General features: G+C 43.1%; 1 protein-coding gene across 3 annotated transcripts in view; it reads left to right on the top strand.

Moving 5' to 3' along the window:
• The window catches only part of RSF1 (remodeling and spacing factor 1), a 148433-nt gene extending 143544 nt beyond the window's left edge, over window positions 1-4889 (top strand). For all 3 annotated transcript variants that reach the window (XM_055118650.1, XM_055118537.1, XM_055118607.1), the window contains exon 16: window positions 2888-4889. In XM_055118650.1, coding sequence (XP_054974625.1) covers window positions 2888-3444 — 557 coding nt within the window. In that variant the 3' untranslated portion in view covers window positions 3445-4889. The remainder of the gene's footprint in view (window positions 1-2887) is intronic.
• Window positions 4890-20933: the final 16044 nt, after the last annotated feature.

Genomic DNA, 20933 nt, shown 5'->3' with positions numbered 1-20933 from the left:
GGATAGCCAAGAGCATCCCTATGCTCATGACATTCTTATTTTAATTGCAGGCAGGAAGATAATAACCAGGATAAATAAGTCCAATATACATGACATGGAAATAGATGGTTTGAGAAAAAGAAGACAAAGGGTGTTGGGAAGTTGCTGGGTTTTTAGATAGGTGCTACAGATGCTTCTCCAAGAAGATAATGTCTGAGTAGGGCCTTGGGAAAATGTTGGGTGTGGAAATGCTAGTTACCTAATAGATGAATAAAGAGGCAGGCGAAAAACAGATGTGAAGGTCTTGGTTCTAGTCTGCATTTGGCATGTCCAGGCAGCAGTCAGGGTAGACAGAGGAGCAATGAAAAACAGGAGTAAGAGTAAGAGATGAAGCAGAAAGATCTATGGCACCAGGCAGTAAACCTGCAACATTCCTACCTGTGTAAGTATTTTTGTTAACCAAATGTATTAAAATAGAGCTTGTTTCACTTGGGGGGCTGGAGCGATAGCACAGCGAGTAGGGTGTTTGCCTTGCACGCGACTGACCCGGGTTCTAATCCCAGCATCCCATGTGGTCCCCTGAGCACCACCAGGAGTAATACCTGAGTGAAGAGCCAGGAGTAACCCCTGTGCATCACCGGGTGTGACCCAAAAACCAAAAAAAAAAAAAAAGAAGAAGACAGTTGGGCCATGCCCACCAGTGCTGGAGGCTTCTCACAGCTCTTGTGTTGGGGGACTAGGCATGGAATGGTAGTGGGCAAGCACCCTAACCCTGCCCATTTGTTACATTTGGGGAGACCACAACCAGTGTTGCTCAGGCCTTGCTTGTTTCTCTTTGCTTATACGTCATTCTTTTGGTTTGGGGTCCATACCCAGCTACTCAAGGGACCACTCTTGGCAGTACTGGGGGACCATAAGGAATGTTGGGGATCAAGCTCGGGTCAGTTGAATATAAGGCAAGTGCTCCACCTGCTGTCCTATCTCTCTAGCACCTTATATGTTACTATTGACAGGCTCAGGGGACCCTTTGTGGTGCCAGGGAATCTATCCCTGGTCAGCCATGTGCAAGGCAAGGACCTTAACCCCTATGTTATTTGTGTAGCACCTTGATAGAGTTGGATAGTAAAACAGGTCTGCATTTTCACCCCCTGAAATTGCAACTCCCTAGTAAGGAGCAGCATTGTCTAGTTGAATTTCTCCACTATAATGGGATGTCCCACCTTAATGGATGTTCAGTATATGTGCTGTTGAGTACAGTAGCCACTGGCCTCTTAATGGTTAGTGAGCACTTGAAATATGATGAGGGGGACTTAGAAATGGCAGGTGTTTGTTTTCATTTAAATTAATTTTGACTTAGCACAGTGGGTAGGGCGTTTGCCTTGCATACAGCCGACCCAGGTTCAACTCCTCCCTCCCTCTTGGAGAGCCCAGCAAGCTATCAAGAGTATCATACCCACATGGCAGAGCCTGGCAAGCTACCTGTGGCGTATTTAATATGCCCCAAACAGTAACAACAAGTCTCATAATAGAGACGTTACTGGTGCCCACTTAAGCAAATAGATGAACGGGAAGACAGTGCGACAATGCTACAGTGCTTGATTTAAAGTAGCTGTGTACCACCATATTAGCACAGTGTAGGCTGTTGTGTCAAATTGCTGACATCAGAAATAATTGGAATTGGAGTGTTCTCAACAAAGGGATGATCTGATCTGTCTTACTTCAAATATGCTTTGGTACCCATGTTGTGAGTTAAAAAGACAATCTGCTGGGGGGTAGTTGAAATAGGACTAATGAGAGAAAATGGTGGATTAAGACTACAGAATAGCAGTAGAAAAGAGTCAGAATATAGATATGTATTCAAGGATTGATTGTGGGGTCATAGAGGAGAAAGGGATCAGGGCTGATCGCATGCCTGGAGGAATAGACTCACCAGTGAACAGATGGCAGCGACCAGAATGGCACAGGCTGAGGGGCCTAGATAAGGTGGTTGATTAAAGTGTCCCCACTTTACTCCCCAGTATCACATAGGGTTCCCCAAATACTGACAGGAGTGATCCCTGAGCACTGAGCAAGGAGTAAGCCCAGAGTGGCACTGGTCTGGTGTCGGCAGGAGTTTAATGAAGCTTTGGATACGTTGTATTTGAAATTTTGAGAGGTCTGTTTAGAAAACCAAGCATAAATTTTGAGTAGGTACTTTCACACCAGTTTGATTTAAGAGTTTTATCAAAGAAATGTTGAAGGTAGATAGGTGATGTAGGCAAAACTGTGAGCTAAGTGGTATCCCCTCAGAACTGAGTTTGGATAGCAAAGAGGATCTTCAGGCAGTCTTTGAGAGAATGGCTCCCTGGGCCAAGTTGCTGCCCTGGGTTTCAGGGGACCCGGGTCCAGCCCTGAGCACTACCAGATGGGCCTCTGGCCACAAATTTGTAAGTAGACCTTGAGCTTCTCTGGGTGTGACAAAACAAAAGCAGGCAGAAAAGGTACCAAGGACATCTGGGGAAAGAATTTTTGTTTCAGACATTTTCAGTTCACAAGATTCCCGGAGATGAGGACCAGTATGACTGCCCTGTCTCAATTTAACCTGATGCCATCCCTCTTACCATCCTCAGTAAAGTGTACCAGAGCTTCTCTGGTTGAGCATGGGTCTGAGCATGGGCGGAAGAATGGCCAGTTGCTAAAAGGAAATGCTTCTGTATTAGCAAATCTGAAAGCAAGATATGGTGAAGGTGCCTGGCATACAGCTCAGTAGTAAAGCACCTGCCTTGCCTGAATGGAACCTGGGTTCAATCCCCAAACCCTAAGGGGGAAAATGAAACATCATTTAAGATGTAGGATGAAAGTGGCATGAATCATTTAAATGTTTCTGGTTAAGTCTGCCAGTGGCTTAAAAATATGCTCTTTATTCTAGAGAGCTATTTGTCCAAGAACTCTGAAGATGATGAGCTAGTTAAAGAGTCAAAGCAGTCAGCTCGGAAGCGGGCTCGGAGCCCAGATGAATATTCAGAAGCAGAGGAGGAGAGCAAACCATCCCGAAAACGGCTCCACCGGATCGAGACAGATGAGGAGGACAGTGGCAGCAGTGCTCATGGGGACAGCCAGCCCAGTGCCCCAACCTTGGACCAGGAGAGCACAAAGAAACCCTACCGGATAGACAGCGAGGAAGAGGAAGAGGAGGAGGAGGAGGAGGACTTTGACAATGTAGGCAAAGTGGGGAGCCCATTGGACTATAGCTTAGTGGACTTACCTTCCACCAATGGACAGAGCCCCAGCAAAGCCATAGAGAACTTGATGGGAAAGCCAGCGGAGAAACCCCAGACCCCCAAGGACAGCAGTACAGCCAGTGCCAGCCTGGCCCCCAATGGGACAAGCGGTGGGCCAGAGGCAGGGGCCCCGGAGGAGGAGGAAGACGAACTCCTGAGAGTGACTGACCTTGTTGATTATGTCTGTAACAGTGAACAGTTATAAGACTTCCTTTCCATTTTGTGCTAATTTATTCCACGGTAGCTCTCACACCAGCGGGCCAGTTATTAAAAGCTATTTTATTTTTCCTAGTAAACTCCACTACAGAATGACTTTTTAGAAGAATTATTTCAACAAACCCTGAAGTCTTTCTGTGAAGTGACCAGTTTTGAACTTTGAAGATAATTACTGTAAATTCCTTTTGATTTTCTTTTTCCAAGTTCATGGTCCTTGGCAATTTCATTCATAGGGGGGAAAATCTTATTATAATAACAACAAAGATTTGTATATTTTTGACTTTATATTTCCTGAGCTCTCCTGATTTTGTGAAAAAGGGTGGATAAGAATGCATTCCGAATCTGTGAGGGCCCAAAACAGAATTAGGGGTGGGATAAAGCACTTGTGCTTTAGCTTTTTCATATTAAATATATAATTATATTTAAGCATTCATGGCATAGATGATGATTGACAGACTGTTTAAAAGTTCAGGTCTGTATTGTTACAATTTGAGAATTGTAGATAACATCATAAATAAGTCATTTAGTAGCAGCATTCATGAAATCAATTTGTTTACTATTGGAGATAACCACACTTAATAAAAAAGAGACTGAGAAAGAACTGTCCTAAAAAAAACTCTAACCTAAGTTTCTGTTATAGCAAATGTTTTTTTAATCATCTGAAAAGCATTTGTTTAGTAATATGTATAATGAAGCTTTGACAACCATTTGTGCTAGCAACAGTTGTTTGTTTTTTTTTTTCTTTTCCCAAAAACAGCTTTATGCAGAGGTGATGAGGTGGCCTGTAATAAGACTATCATGGACTGAGACATGACTGTAAACTGTAGATAAATAGGACTCTTATCTCACGGCCACTTAATTTTTAAATACCTAAAATAACCTATTGAAAGAAATGCATCTATACATAACATGAAGAGATGCTAAGCTGACAATGATATTTTAGCACATTTGATGAGGGGGGAAGAATTTCAGGTGAATTTTAACTGGTCTATTCTTGCCTTTAGTATCTACTTCAAATTGAAGTCTACAAAGCAAGCAGTTCCTTTGGGAGGTTTTTAGTTTGAGTCTTAGTATGTATGTGTGTGTATTTGTGTGTATAAGTGTGTGTGTTGGAATTTCTATCTGCCTGACTATGTTAGCAGAGTTTGATTGTTTTGGCCTTCGGCCATTATTGGACTTATGTCAAAATGAGATGAATGAGATCCATCAGTATATTGAACAGGCATGACATCCATTTCAAACATCTCAATACCTTAGAGAAAAACAATCCCCTTGTTTCCCCTTTCTAGGGGGTTTGTAACTAATAATCTATCATTGACACTAGAGTATGAACTTTGTCTTTCGTTTATGTTACAGCTGTAAAATTTCAGGCAGAGCCATAACTTATGTACAAGGTGTAGCACTTGTTATTAAACCTTGCTTGTCATATTCTGAGACCTTCAGCCTTTATGTTGTTTCTGCGAATCCCTGCTATGTTTATTGCCGGCAACAGACATGCAGTATCTGCTGCTGGCCCGAGGAACTTCATTGATTTTTTTTAATCCAAATTAAGCATTATATGTGCAGGTCAGTGTATGGTAAAGCACTTCTGTTTTTTCATTATTAAAAGTTGGTGTTAGATTTGCATTATAAATATTTTCAGAAATTTTATGCCCTTTTCCTTCTTTAACAGGTGTTACCCTAAAATCTTTTGGTCTTGAAAGTTTATAGCTGTTGTTTTTTTAGTTGTTGTTCTTTTGTTTGTTTTGTTTCACTTTATTTTTGTAGTACCTGCCACCATTGAGATTTTTGCTTTGATTTTAGCAATTTGTGTATCTGTTTAAAAATAAAATAATGAAAGCAGCCTTAAACTAGGGTGCACTGCAAGCATGGGTTCCAAGCCCATTGTGATCTTTATCTTGAGGGAGGGACTGATACTCTTGGAGGGGACAGGACAAGGGTAGGGCCCATGCTCGCTTTCTGCACCTCCTTTCTATCTAGGTCTGGTTTATTGATTTGAAAGTTGGTTAAGAATATTTAAGTTTTTTTTTTATCTATCTGAAACAGGCAATAGGAAGATTCTTACTAGTGCAGGTAAGTGGTTGGAATTTTCAGGTTGGTCATCCATCCTTCACCTCTCCCTCGAATCTCGTTACCAATATTAGAAACTTCCGTACATCCTGTCTCAAGCTCTCCTTCTGTATGTAGTCCTACTCAGATAAGCAGGCGATATGTATTAAATGAGTAGATTCTTTCTTTTTCACAGGTTGCCTCATGTGAAGTAAGAAATTCTCTTTTCCCTTCTGCTATAGAGAGCCAAAGGTGATTTTTAATCAGAGTAAAGGCTGCAGACTGCGTACAGCAAATGTCCTGTCATCTGAGTTATATTACTTTTTCCTGCCTGGTACTTATCAAAGTTAATTCTATGGTTGTGAACTTGATAGTATATTCTTTCTAATCTTAAATTCTTACTAAACCAATGAACACACTGTATTATTATGCAGATTAAATTTTGAACTATTTAAAAGAAAAAAATAAAAGGGAGATCTGTTGCTTAGTGTTCCTGTTAAATCCCTGGAAGAAGCCAAATTCTCAGTTCCCTGAAATACTAACTCTGAACATGCTACGAAAAGGTTGTTGTTGTTGTTGTTTTAATTCAGGAGTATCTATCCAAGTCATTAGGAACTAACAGAGTCTAAGGAATTCATCTAGGGATGAGGACATCTTTGATCTCATGATTTATAGTACCAACTTTGGATTTACGTCACAATAACTGCTGCATTGTAGATCTCTTGAATCCTTTAATGCTCTGTTTTTCTGTGCAAGGTGGATTCTCATATCAAACTCCACAATTTATAAGTGTATTAAGGAGAGATATAGTTTAGTATTCATAATTTTTAGTTTGCAATTTCTGTAAAGATTTGAAAACTAGCCCAATTCCACAAAGCAGAGCTTTGAATAAAATGATTCATATTTGAAGAAATATACTGAAAATACACACTTGGCTTTGTAGACATGATGACAAAATAGTAAAATACTGTTTAATGTTCTCATAGTACTAGAAATTAACAGCTTAGATATTCAAGAGTAAACCTAACATCTTGTGGTTGCATTTCCTCGACACTTCTATTTCCGTTTGGTCAAAGTTACAGATTCAGATTATAGAGAAGAAGTGAAGTTATATTTGGAATACATTCGTGTCTACTGGGAACCTTTTTAAAAATTTTGTGTTTTGGGGCCATCCCCAGTGACATTCAGGGGTTACTCCTGGCTCTGTACTCAGGAGTTACTCCCAGTGGTGCTTGGGGGACATGGGGAATGTCAGGCATTGAACTTGGGTTGGCCTCATGCAAGGCAAGTCCACTACCCACTGTGCTATCTTTCCTGCCCATAAATATATATATATATATATATGTATATATATATATACATATATATAATGTGACCTGCCAAAGAACCAATGGCTTTGAATACTAGAGAAGGTTTTAAAAAATTATTTTAAGCATCAATTCTAGGAAGATATTAAAATTCTAATTTTTACTTTTTGATTACTTACCAAAACTTACCAGAACTTACCCCATGATAACCATTTGATTAAAATGTATCAGAAATGTTTGTTTGTTAATTAGTATTTCAGTTATTGAAATGTTTTTAAGTCAAAGGGAATGTCTTTTTAGCTTATTTATATATGAGTATGGGTGTGTGTGGGTGTGGGTGGTTGGGTGGGTGGGTGGGTATAACAAGGAGGTTGATTCATACAACTAAAAGGAGCCTCATCAATCTACAAATTTAATACTTAAAAAAATGTTAACTCTGACCTTCACCTACAGTGGGATAGAAGTACTCATAGGTACTTCCTCACTACAACAGAACAAAATATTCAGAGATTTTTTTTCTTGTAAGTGGAATGAAGACTTATGTATGTATATATCTATATATGTATCAGTATGTATATACATACTTTAGATGATAGAAAAAAATAAAATTCCTTTGAAATCATTGATGAATTATATAAGACAAATAATTGTAACTGATAGCAAATTATGAACATTGAAATACGAAAAGTGTAGAGAAAAATAGTGACATTCCTCCTCTTTGGTTTAACATTCTAAAAATGTATTCCTGGTTCTCATGAGAAATGGAAACCCAGGACTGCTTATCTGCTGTAATCTAATTTTCTGCTTGGTGTCCGTTATTGACCTTTCTCAGAATAAAATTCATTCCTGTTCTCTCCACCATTCCCGGCACGTACCTGTGAACCTACCTTAGCAGTGGCACACCAAATGCCGATTTATGTTTTGCTGCTATACAATGCCGAGAGGCAAGGGCCTTTGCTACCAATGTATTTAAACTGGGTTATTGTCTTGTGTCAACATTTTATAATTTGTCTTAGAAATATTCCACTTAAATTTAAATGATCATTTTACATTTTCTGAGTGCCAAGAAAAATTACCATGTAACTGTAGAACCTGCTGCAGAGAGTCAGCGCCCAGGAAGCAGCCATCACAAGCCAGAATGGAGTGTGTGTGACGTGACCACTGTAGAGTCAGCACCCTCTCGCCTCTCGCTCATTAGGACATAAGACAGGCTTTGTTCACAGATCTCTCCAAATCCCCACCACCTCCCATTTTAGAGCTCTCTCTCTCGCTCTCTCTCTCTCTCTCTCTCTCCCATAAGGGATGCTGGGGATCGAACCTGGGTTAGCCATATGCAAGGCAAATTCTATTTATTCTCTGTATTATCTCACCAGCCCCCATTTTGGAGTGTTTTGGTTTTTTTTTTTGGGCCCGACCTGGCAGCGGTCAGGGGTTACTCCTGGCTCTACACTCAGGAATTGCTCCTGGCAGAGCTCAGAGACCATACAGGATGACAGGGACAACCTTGGTCAGCTGTGTGCAAGGCAGGAACCTACTCACTGAACTATCGTTTTTGCCCCTACACCACTCATTTTGGTCATGTAAGGTTTTTTTTGTTTTCTTTTTTAGTTGGTACCATTTTACTCTGGGAAATGCTTCAAGTTCAGTTCTTGTACACTGTAGTTAATTCAGTTGATGAAGTAATTTTAATTGATTTTAATTAAATCACGTTTAATTCTAATTCCATTTTTTAACAAGTTAATTTTAATTCTATGCATAAGTTTGTGAGAGGGCCAAATTATTAGATGGCCAGACCTATATATTAAACTCCTTAGATACTTCAAATGACAAAAAAATTTTTTTTAAGTAACTACATGTGTTTTTTGCCAAACCAGTACAATCTAGAAAAAGCGCTAAGGACTTAAGTGACCTACTTTGTTCTTCTTGCCACTGGATAATGTAAGTTAAGAATGTAATTGTTAACCATAACTATCTATCTTCTTGACTTTTCATCATTTTCTAAAGAAGTCTAATTTAAGTGTTTGCGGTTTTGTTTGAGCTGTATTTATTGGGTTCTGGCCCAGACCAGGAGCTGTGTGTCACGCTGAGGGAGGGGCAGAACAGAGCCTTCGGGAAACTTAATGGCTCAAGGCCTTCTTAATCCTTTAACTTATTTTGTATGTTTCAAATACAGTTTGTTTTGCTTGAGAGTCTTTTTTTTTTTTAATAACTCTATAGCCTTCAAAGGATTGGAGGCAGAAAAATACCCAAAAAGTAGGATGTAGATTTTTACAATTGTGTTCATGCTAGGACATCTGCAAGTGCATTGTGTAATTAAAGCTAAAATTATTTACAACTTTGTGCCATGGTCTTTTTTATTCTCATGCTTCTCAGCAGAGCCCAGGCTTGGCAGTGCTGCTGGTGCACAGGCCTTGAAAGTCAAGCTGATAGCCCTTGTTTCCAATGCTTTAGGGTCTTTGCATGTAATCATACACATATGTATATATGCACACACATAAACAGATGTAGACATCTAGATATGCAGAAATCTATATTAGTATAAATTGATTTTCAACTTCGGCTATAAGTGCCTGCATTTGGCATCAACAGCATATCCTTACAGTGTGATTTCCATGATGACTAAGGTATTCTTAATGTTGGCCTGGTGTTTTGTTTTCTTACCAAAGTAGCTTGTCACGGAGTCGCAGCTTGCCCAAATCTGCCAGGAAGTTTTGCATGCATCTTAAAAGGCAGTTTCCTGTGCTGGAATGGGTGGGACAGAGCTTCTTTTCAGTCTGTAGAACTGGTGGTCATGAACACTGGGGATAGAATTGCATGATCTGGTACTTGTTAATTCAGTAGACTTGATTCCAGGGGAATGTTTGTCTGCTGGGCATGGCAGGAAGAGAAAAAGTCAAAAGCAGATTCTCATAATAAAAGTATATTGCAATCTTGTAGAGCTTCTAATCATTTTTTTTCTTTAAATATGGCACATTTTATCACTTAGAGATAACATCGTTCTAGATGCTAGTGCTTTTTGTCACCTGTTTTACCAGTTTGATCCCACATCTATAGCACACGTGTATTCTTGGGGAACAAAATTCATCTGTATCTGTTTCCTATGTAGTCTACATTTTATGTTAGCGAATGTGTGATGTTAGTTTCTTTGCTATTACTGGTTTAAAGGTGAAAATACAAATTCTGCATACGAATCTGTAGATAGTATAAGTTCGGTTTTCTTTTTGGTTTAGTTATAGTAGCTGGGATTCTAGGAGTGTTTGATCAGAATGCCTCTTGGATTTTCAGACATACTATATATATGTGTATATATATATATATATATATATACACACATATATATATGAAATGCTTTATTTTCCTATGCATAAATTTTTTTTTCCTGGAATAGGTTGTCAGAATGCTTTATTTTGTTTTAGGATCAGAGCTATGAACTGAAGCTCCATATCACTAGAAAACTGCTGAGGTTGTCAGGAACACCCCGTTTGTTGTTGGTACTAGGAGTGCACTCTCACAGATGTCGCATGGGAGTGGGACATTGGGGAAAGACTGGAAAACTGGAAACAGGATTTTGATAATGCACAAACTAAAATCTGTGCACAAAATATGGGAATTCCTGGTAGCTTAAATCTTCAGGGGTTAACTGCAGTCAATGTATGAACACCTAGAGTGTTAGAATTACAGTGCATAAATGTTTGAATACCATATTCCTGTGACAACCAAAATACATTGTGGCCAGTGCCAATATTTTTGATGAAATGTTCAGCGTCTCACTTCAGTCTGAGCAGAACTCTTGGTTTATATCCAGGCCTATAGCTATTTTATAGCTCTTGGCCGAATTGTGTAACTTTCTTTTAAAATGTTTTATTATTATACTGTCATTTCTTTCTCAGTATATGTCAATTGTCATAATAAAAAATTGAAATGATTTAATGTATTTAGCATGATGTGTTTGCAAACAGCTTATTTTAAACTTTGTGGCACATAATCAGCTTTCATAAGAGTTGGCAAAAAGTGAAAGTTTTCAGCACCCACCCAAGAATAGGTGATTTGGAATTATTTTTTATGGTCTAGAAAGTAAATTGTTTCTTCTTCCCTCTGTTGATGTTATGATAAGCGAAGGAGCCACACATACGGGGCCCACACTTCAGTTCACACTGTGCTCACCAGGAACCAGTAGGCAGAAACCCTAAACCCCAGCTTTGTGTGTAGCAAGTAATTTCCACAATACTCTCTCTAATTTGATTACATTCAATATTTCTACATCAGTCCCACCATTTTTATTTGGAATTTTCCTGCCGCCACTCAAATCTACTAAACAGGCAATGCTAGACAATTTATTTTGTATTGCCTGTTATGGATAGCATGACTGAGATGTCCATGCTCCTAGAATTTCAAAATTTTAATAATTAGGGCTGGGGAGATCTCATCAGCGAGCTGCTCGGTTCGGAGATTTCTTTTTGTGTGTCTCTGGATCGTGGCAGTTAAGGAGTTTAAATAGTAGCTGAAGGCAGTTTGTGGGCCTCATCTCAGGGTCCCGTTGGGCAGGGACGAGAGCGACTGGATCCTCCCCTATCCCATGAGGCCTAGTGTTTGTCATTACTGCTCCCGTGTACCTGGGCTTCTCACTGGATTCTGGGTGATGGCAGCCGCTGAGATTCCTAAGGGCAGGCGGAGGGACAGCACCTCCTGTCTGGAGTAGCCCAGTGAAAGCAGGGAGACATCTCTACAGTGAGCTGCTTGGTTCTGAGATTCTTTAGTGTATCTCTGGATCATGGCCATCACTGTAGAGAATTCAGTCTTGACTGCTCAGGAGTCCATATGGGATGCTAGGGAGCAAACGTGGGTCGGTTGCATGCAGGGCAAACACCTTACCTACTGTACTACCTCTCAGGCCCGTTTTTGTTTTTTAAATTCATCTTACTGGAGAGAAACTGATCTTTTCCTGCAAGAAAGGACCAGCTACAGTGCTTCTCAATGACTTGTTTGAAAACTTGACAGAAACAGCCAATGGGGTTTTAGGACAGGACACCCTCAAGAGGTCAAAGGCATTGAGATTAGAAGCGAGGATAGCCACCTCGCTCTGCAGTTCTGAAATAAGGCTTGGTTTCTGTTTTTGGAAGGATTCTGTTTTTGCTTTTTTGTGCCATACCTGGTGGTGTTCATGTGTAGTTGCCCTGCATCCACATGAAGACCTGGGAGCACGGGGATGCTGATACAATCTAGAGCTGATAACAACTCTAAGATAATGTACACCGTGGATAGGCTGGAAGATGCCATCCACATAGGTCACAATCTGATGATCATATGACAAGGTTTAATGGGAGAATAATGGTTATATACAAGGGTAGAAAGAGATGCATTACTTGTGATCACAAGACAGAAAGAGGAAGATGAATTCTGTGGTTACATGGGATAGATGGGGTGGAGTGTCGCAAGGTGCCACGAGATTTCTATGAGCTAATGCAGAAACAGAACAATGATCTTTATAGATAAAACAGGTGTCGGCTTCCCAAACCCCTACTACTAATAGTTGCAAGGTTATCAAGCCATGCTAGTCATCGGGAATGGCAGTTCTCCTGGCAACAGCTTACCCTCCTTCAAGGCTGGTGTTTGGAGCTTGCCCACAAGCATGATGGTCCAGGTGTTCAGGGAGTTACTCCAGGAAGAACTTCAGCAGTCAGTGGGATCACTGCTAGGTCCTCCTGCATGCAGTTCATCACTCTAATCTTTTTTACTCTGTCCTTTGCACTCTTCACTTTTAAAAACTAAGAATCAGTATTATCGTTTAGTTAGGGGTGGGAAGATCTTCTGTAAGTAATGTACCACATACAGGGCTGGAAAGAGCTGAGTGGACCAAGCTCAGACTTTGCATGCAGGAGACGCAGCTTTCGTCTCTGCCACCACATGGTCCTCTCACCACCATCAGAAACACAGAGCCAGGAGTAACCACTGAGCATCACCAGGCCCCCACCTACAACGTGCAAAATTATAAGTATTAAAAATAGTGTAGTGAGGGGCTGGAGCGATAGCACAGCGGGTAGGGCATTTGCCTTGCAAGCGACCGACCCGGGTTCGATTCCCAGCATCCCATATGGTCCCCTGAGCACCGCCAGGGGTAATTCCTGAGTGAAGAGCCAGGAGTAGCCCCTGTGCATCGCCAGGTGTGACTCAAAAAAGAAAAAAAAAATAGTGTAGTGAAACTAGACATTGAATGAGACCAATACTTTGTGTCACTGGGACACACTTTGTGTCTTCCATGACTTCACAAGAACCTGCAGAGACAGTGCAATACAGCCCCATGGTCCAGGGGCCTCAGTCTCTGACACTGAACCTTTTAAGCCTAGGTGGCACAGACCTTGGGAATGGCTTCTGGAACCTCTTGAGCACCACTTGGGAAACTTTCCTTCCCCAAATTAGAATCTGTAGGCTGATTTGTTCTTTTTTTTTTTTTGTAGGCTGATTTGAATGAGTGATTCCTCCTGTTTCTCTGGGGGTCTTGGGGCAGGATGTGGGAGGCCCTCAAACAGTGCTCAGGGGCCCTGGGCCGCTCTGTGATCCTCAGGTTATATAGTCCAGACCACATATTGATTCCTGGTGTCAGTGACAACCAACAGGAGCACGGGGCCTCACCTAGCAGGGGACCCCAAGGATAGAAGAGTGCCAGGGGGCCAGTGCACAGCGGGTGTTCTTTCAGCATTGGGAACTGACTTCCTGCGGCTCACTGTGTTTGGACTTGCATTTCCCTCATGGCGAATGTGTGTTCTCATGTTCTCATATGTTGCTTACTGAAACCCTTGTTTGTCTTCTTTTCAGAAGCATCAATTCAAATACTTAACCCATTTGTATTTGTTACTTTATTGGGTGTGTGTGTGTGTGTGTGTGTGTGGGTGGGTGGGTGAGTGTGGTTGTTTGGGGGCCAACCCAGCAGTCCTCAGAGCTTACTCTTGGCCCTGCTTTCTGAGCTCAGTTCTGTTGTTCAGGGATGGCGTGGGATGGGACATATTGGATGCTGGGGATTTGAACCAGGGTGAGCCACATGCCTTACCCCACTGTGCTAGTTTTTGTACCCCCTTGCCAATTTTTAAATTGGTTCTGAGTTCTCATTTTTGAGTTGTTGGAGTTCGCCACACCTCTATTAAACTTAATATTTGCAGATATTTTCTTGAATTCTGCAGCTTGTCTTTTTATTTTTCATGGAGGTGTCCTTTGAAACAGGTTTTTCATTTTGAAGATGTGTAATTTCTTGGTTTTTTTCTTCCTTTCTTTTACTTGTGCTTTAAATGTCATTTCTTTAAAAACTGCTGCCTGATCCAGTATCACAAAATGAATGTTTTGCATTTTCTCCTAAGAATTTTGTAAATGGGGCTCTACATTAGGACTTTGAGACTTTCTGAGTTAATGTTTGTAAATAGTCTAGGGCTGAACTAAAGGTTTTGGGTTTTTTGTTTGTTTTGCTTTTGGGGTCACACCCGGCGATGCTTAGGGGTTACTCTTGGCTCTGCACTCAGGAATTACTCCTGGCAGTGCTCAGAGGACCATTTACATTACCAGGGATCAAACTCGGGTCAGTCATGTGCAAGGTAAATGACCTCCCCAGTTTGCCATCACTCTGGCCCCAGAACTAAAGTTTGATTTGAGACTGATGTGTTTGTCTCCACCCCATCTATTGGTGAGACTGGCCTTTCTCCCCATTGGCTTACTTTGCAAGAGTAAGAAAAATTCAGTTGCTTAGAAATTTTTTGGAGGGGACTCTGAATTTGATTCTACTGAATCACGTGTCCATCTTTTTTTTTAAGGCCACACCCAGTGATTCTCAGAGGTTATTCTTGGCTCTGCACTCAGAAATTACTCCTGGTGGTGCTTGGACGACCATACAGGATACCAGGGAGTGAACCTGGGTAGGTCATATATCAGGCAAGTGCCCTCCCCACTGTACCATCTCTCCAGGCCCAAGTCATGTGTCTGTCTTTATGCCAGCACTACAGACATGAAAAATGGAGCTTTAACATCAGGAATGAGATCATGTGTTGGTGAACCATTTGGTCCTCTAAGCCTTCCAAGAATGATCCCTGACCACAGTAAGGAGTAAGTTTGATCACATCCAAAACCAAAAAGAAAAAAGAAAAAATTCAGATGGAATGAAAGCCTCTCCTCCAGCTTGTTTTCTTACTGAGCTGTACATGACATTGAACAGTGGATTAGTTTCAGATGTACAACTTAATGATTTAATATGCATATCTATTCATTATGCATATCTACAATAATCACAGGTCTAGCACCCATACGATACAGAGTTATAAAATGTTTTGTTTTGATTAATTTTCATTTGGGGGGGCTCAGTTTATTACTGGCTCAGTTTTGAGGGCTCATTCCAGTGTGTCTGGGGGTCAGATCTGGGCTTCCAGTCTGTAGAACCTGGACTTGGCCACCAGAGCATTCTCTCCAGCCCTAAAATTCTTGTTGTTGTTGTTGTTTTTCACTAATCTTGATTCTTTTTGTTGTATGTGAATTTTAAGCTCCATTTATTAGTTTTTGAAAGCAAGAGAAGTTTGGGGAGGGGATAGGTCAGGGTGGTACGTGATGCTGCTTTGCAGCTCCTGCTGGCTTCGTGGTTGCTGAGGAGGCCGTGTGGGGCTGGGGACCAAAGGCTGCATAGTACAAAGCATGTGCAGCTCTTTCCAGCAGGGCAATTAATTTTTTGTTTGTTTGTTTTGGGCCACACCAGTAGCTCTCGGGATTTATTTAGTCTTTTCCCAGTGTTCTGGGATATCCCCTAGCAGTGCTGGGGATCAGACACAGTCTTCATGCAACACACAAGTGCTCAACCTGCTAAGTTATTTCTTTCTTTGGTTTGTGTTCTTATTTTCTCTTTTGGAACCACACGTCACAATGCTCGGGTTACTACTGCCTCTGCACTCAGGAATTACTCCTGGCAGTACTTGGGAGACCATGTGGGATGCTGGGGATTGAACCCGGGACAGCTACGTACAAGGCAAGCACCCTCCCCACTCTCTTTTGGCCCCTGTTAAGCTATTTCTGAAGCATTAGGCAACTGGAATTGATAGAAATTGCATCCAGTTTTCAGGAGTAAGACCTGAGTGCCACTTGGTGTGGCCCAAAAGTTTTCTGACAAGTTGTATATAGAACTGCAGTTTGGTTTTGTAGTACCACTTTTGTATGATATTGTCCAAAGAGATAATTGACAGTGATTCAGAAAGATGGCTGAACCCTATGCACATCACAGTAGCATTCACAATAGTCCAGACATGGAAACAACCATTGATGGATCAATGAGAAGAGAAAATGTAAACATGCACTCACAAGTACACACACACACACACATACAAGTTCCACCCCCCCCCCCCACACACACATACCACTACCCACTGTATTATCTCTCGAGCCCCCACAGTAACATTTATCCAGGACCTCACATATACACATACACACACATGCACAGGGCCCAGAAAGGACAGTAGGTAAAATGCTTGCCTTGCTTGCTGCTGACCCAGTTTTGATCTTTGAGTTCCATCACCAGAGCACAGAGCCAGGACTAAGCCCTTAGCACTGCTGGGGTGACCCAAGCCCCCCACCCTACCACCATATACAAATTCTATACATATATATATGTATACATGTATATATATATATACTATATACATATACATTCTATACATGTGTGTGTATGTATATATATACACACACACACAAACTGACAAGCATGTGTAAGTGTGTGGTCATGGGTTTGTGCCCAGTGTCACCACATGCATAGAGCATGATCCTAGCAGCTCTCCTGTGTGTGTTCCCCTCACTACAAGGCAAATGGGTCTACCACAGCCAAAAGATGTGTGAAGAATGGCAGAAAGAACACAAGCATAACCTGATTCCACCCCGCACTGCCTGACCCCCATGCTTGGAGGTCCCTGAGCACATTGCCCAGATGACCAGGAGTCTGTGACAGTACATGGCCTGAGTAGCCTTAGTATTAGGGACTCACATTGACCCCTGGCCTTTTTGACTGAGTGTCACCTGGAGTAGGAGCGCCCCCCCCCCAAAAAAAAGACAATTTTAAAATTGTACGCACTGAAGTCTATATACTGTATACTAGGTGGCGCCCGGAGCACCATGCAGACCTCAGCGGGCACCACCATTGAGGAGCATCTCCCAGTGGTCAGCACAGCTAAAGGCTGGATGTGTGTGACCTCCTTGGTTATTCACACAATATCAGCAGCAAGGGAGGTTTGGGAGGGTTAAAACACAATTTTACAACAACAGTTTTTTAGGCAGCGGATATGACTTCAGGTCCTGGGTTTGCTTCCAGGTCTATTACCAAAAATAAAAGATACATCATATCATGTGGTGACAAAAGTTAACTAGACTTCTCTTAGTGATCACTGCTCAGAGATCGCACAAGGGGTAAGGTGCTGGCCTTGCAACCCATTAACCCAGTTCAATCCCTGGTATCACATTTGCTCCCCACAGCCCTCCCAGCACCACCAGGGATCACTTACAAGCACAACGCCAGGAATAGCAAAACCCTCAAGACAGCACAATGCATACAAATATTGTGTTGTACACCTGAAATTGATGAAGAAATGCTCACTATGAACCAGTGAAAAAACCAAACGGCATGCTCTGAAAAATGGGTGGATTTAGGGTTCTTTGTTTTTGTTTTCAGACCACACCCAGCTCCAGGGTTACCCCTGGCTCTGCACTCAGGAATCACTCCTGGAGGTGCTCAGGGGAACTCATGAGATGCTGGGGATCACACCCAGGTCAACCGCGTTCAAGGCAAGTGCTCTACTTGCTGTACTACCACCCTGGCCCAAGTGCTGTGTTTTTATTATGCTGGTAAACCCAATAGCGCTTTTGCTCCAGAAACTGGGCCCAGAACGAAGGTGAGAATTCCGTTTTATAGGATATCTGGTAGGGAATTGGTGCTCAGTGATCACTGCTGGTGGTGTCCATGGCCCGTATGTGGTGCCAGGGATCAGTTCCAGGTTGCTTGTGTGCACGGCAAGCATCCTATCCCTGTACTATCTCTCAGCGCCAGGAACTGGAGAGATTTTTTTTTTTTTTAAAGGTGAGGTAGGTCCTGGATAAATGTTACCTGGGGACTGGAGAGATAATACAGTGGGTAGAGTGCTTGCATGCATCTGACCTGGGTTCAGTCCATAGCACCACACAAGGTAACCCCCAGCCTGAGTGCAGAGCAGAACCAGTACCAGTGTAGCCCCTCCCCCCCAATAGTTTCATATCAGGCCAAAAAGATAGCAGAGGTATGAAGCTGCTTCCCTTGCATGAAACCACACCTGGTTCTGTCCCTAGCAACATATAGCGGCCCCCAAGTCCTACCAGAAGTGACCCCTGAGCACTTCCAAGTTTGGTTTTGGGCTCAAAAACCAAAAATGAAACATAACAAAGGTCATTTTGAAGGAGGCACATAGATAAAAGGGCATGGAGGGTGTGTGTGGGGGGGTGGGACGCAGTGCTTACCATGAGTTCTTGGACTGTAACAAGTACAAGATGGGATTTGAGGAAGTTATTCTGTGACTAGCTCTAAAACAGCTAAAAGCATTTGTTACTAGACCCACTTTGTATACAAGAATTGAGGTCTGATACACTAAGTGACTGGGTCCGGAGACAGTACAGTATCTTGCTTTGCATGCGGCTGATCTGGGATCATCTCTGGCATCCTATTACTGCTAGGAATAATTCCTGAGTGCAGAGTCAGGAGTAATCCTGAATATTTCCAGGTGTGGCCAAAACAAAACAAAAAGACTCAAACATTGGCACAGACCCAGAGAAGCTGCCCCAAGAACAAAGGGTTGTGACAATGCCATAGCAATGGACTCATATAGGAAACCTAACATGGGGGGAGATTAGGAGAAAATCAACTGTAAAGGCAGCAGCAGAACACCTCTGCATTCTGAGGTGTGGGGGCTTGGGGGGATTTCCCACATCTCCACTTGAGATGTGTACTCTGAGCTCTCTCTGCTCTTCTTCATCATCTCTAAATAAATTTGTTTTGTTTCACTATTCATCTCTTCCTGAAATTCTTTTCTGTGAGGGAAAGGCAATAGATTCAAAAAGCCTTAAAAACCTTAATTTAGGACAGACTTTTCCTACCAAGAGCAATCTCTTACTCCAGCCTGAGTCCGTGGCGCCCCTGATTCATTGGGTGGTGGGGATCATCTCCCATGCCATGCAGAGCAAATGGGTTTCAAGTGCAGTTTGGTGGCTGCCTCCTGGGGCTTATGTGGGAACAGCTATCATAGTATAGCTAGGGCAGCGGGTCAATGTGAGGACAAGGCTATGGCTACCCAGGCCCTGTCCTGTCACAGATCCCCAGCATCTGGAAAGTGCCCAGGGACCTCCAAGCAGTGTGAGGGATGGAACCAGGCCATGCCTCTGAACATGCCTTATGGTTTCTCTGGGTATAGCTCCTCTACCCCCGAGAAAAAGAACAAAAATAAAAAAGAGAGAGGAGGGGAGCAAAGGAAGGAAAGGAGGAAAGGGACTGAGGAGGGAGAGAGAAGGAGGATGAGGAGAAAGGGGGAGGTGGAGTAATAGCAAGGCCTGAGCTGGAGTACCATGCTTTGCACCATTGGGGGTGACACTTGAGCAGAGCTAGCACCCATGTACCACCAGGTGTGGCCCTGAAATAGAAGAACAAGACCGGAGTGATAGTACTTGCCTTGAAGACAGCCAACCCTAGTACTATCACTGGCACCACACATGGTCCCCATAACACCACCAGGAGTGATCCCTGAATGCAAAGCCAGGAGTACTATCTGGGCTTGGCCCCCAAAACAAAAATTTCAAGCAGGATAGTAAGTCTAAGTGCTGCTATAATAGGGATTTGTGAAAAAGCAGAGGGAACAAGTCCTTTTCCTCTTTTTTTTTTTTGGGGGGGGGGCAAGAGTGGAGGAACTTACTCCTGACTGCCCAGGGATTATACCTGTCAGGGTTTGGGGGACTATATGGGGTGCTGGGGATCAAAAACAGGTTTGTGCAAGGCAGGCACCCTACTTGCTGTACTGTACTGTAATGTCCATCCATTTTGTTTTGAGCATCACCCCCTGGGAATTTGAGGACCTCATGCTGTGCGGTATGGGGGGGAGGGGGGTGCGTGGGGTGTAAGATTTGATCTGAAAGGCCAGCTTCTCAATTGTACAGTCCCTGCCTTGCTTCTAAGTCTACATGATTGTGGGTAGCACTTATGGTGTCCAACCAAGGGTTTCTTTACCCAATAGATGCAATTGGCTCTTGCCTAGGAGTTCCAGGATCAGGTGCTGAGCACCAGAGTAGGCCAAGACCAGGCTGCCAAGTGAGTTGTGACCTAGTGGGAGCTGCAGAGGACTTGGATGAGGGTGGCCTGTGCTAGTGGGTTCTTGAGAATTGTACGAAAGATTTGCAAACAAAACTCAGTTGCTTCAGAAGGTGAGTTGATTATACAGTTCAAATAGATGGGCCCGCGTTCCCCAAGGGTCAGGATCCTGGCTGCTCCCGATATATGATGACCCGGTTTTGGCCTTACACCGTCCTCACTTTCGGCATTTCTGATCTGGGAGTCGCCCAGCTGTCACCATGTCCCCTTGCCCCACCTCTCCACTCTGTGCCCCAGGGGCTCCGGCACGCGTGCACGTTGGGGGCTCCCGGGCAGCTGCGCGCCTTCTCCCACGTTCGAATCTTTGTGCCCGCCGGGCCTTAACCCATCGACTGCTACTTCCCACCCTGTCATCCCATCATCTGCTCTTTTCGGGTGGGTGAGATTAAAATGATCAGATTCGATTCACTGTAGAATAACGATCTGGCGCTCCAACTTTCCACTCCCCCCTTAGCCGTCCTGCGGGGACCCAGGGTGTTTCCTCTGTTCCTACGAAGTGGCATCCCTTACTGGTGCTTCCTAGCCTCCAAGGTCGTGGCCGAACGCGGGGCCGGCCTCGCCCCGCGAAAGGGAAAGGGACCCGCGATAAGGGTGTAGGGGAAGAGACCGCCCGCCGAGAGCCTAGAAGGGCTCATGTCTATGGTGGACGGAGCAGCCGGGATCCTAGAAGGGCTCATGTCTATGGTGGACGGAGCGGCCGTTCCGGGGCCGCCGAGTCGCATTTCCGGGGAA

The sequence above is a fragment of the Sorex araneus genome, chromosome 1, assembly GCF_027595985.1.
Source record: "Sorex araneus isolate mSorAra2 chromosome 1, mSorAra2.pri, whole genome shotgun sequence".
Classification (NCBI taxonomy): Eukaryota; Metazoa; Chordata; class Mammalia; order Eulipotyphla; family Soricidae; genus Sorex; species Sorex araneus.
Note: the sequence above shows the minus strand (reverse complement) of the source record. Positions and strands in the feature narration are given on the sequence as shown.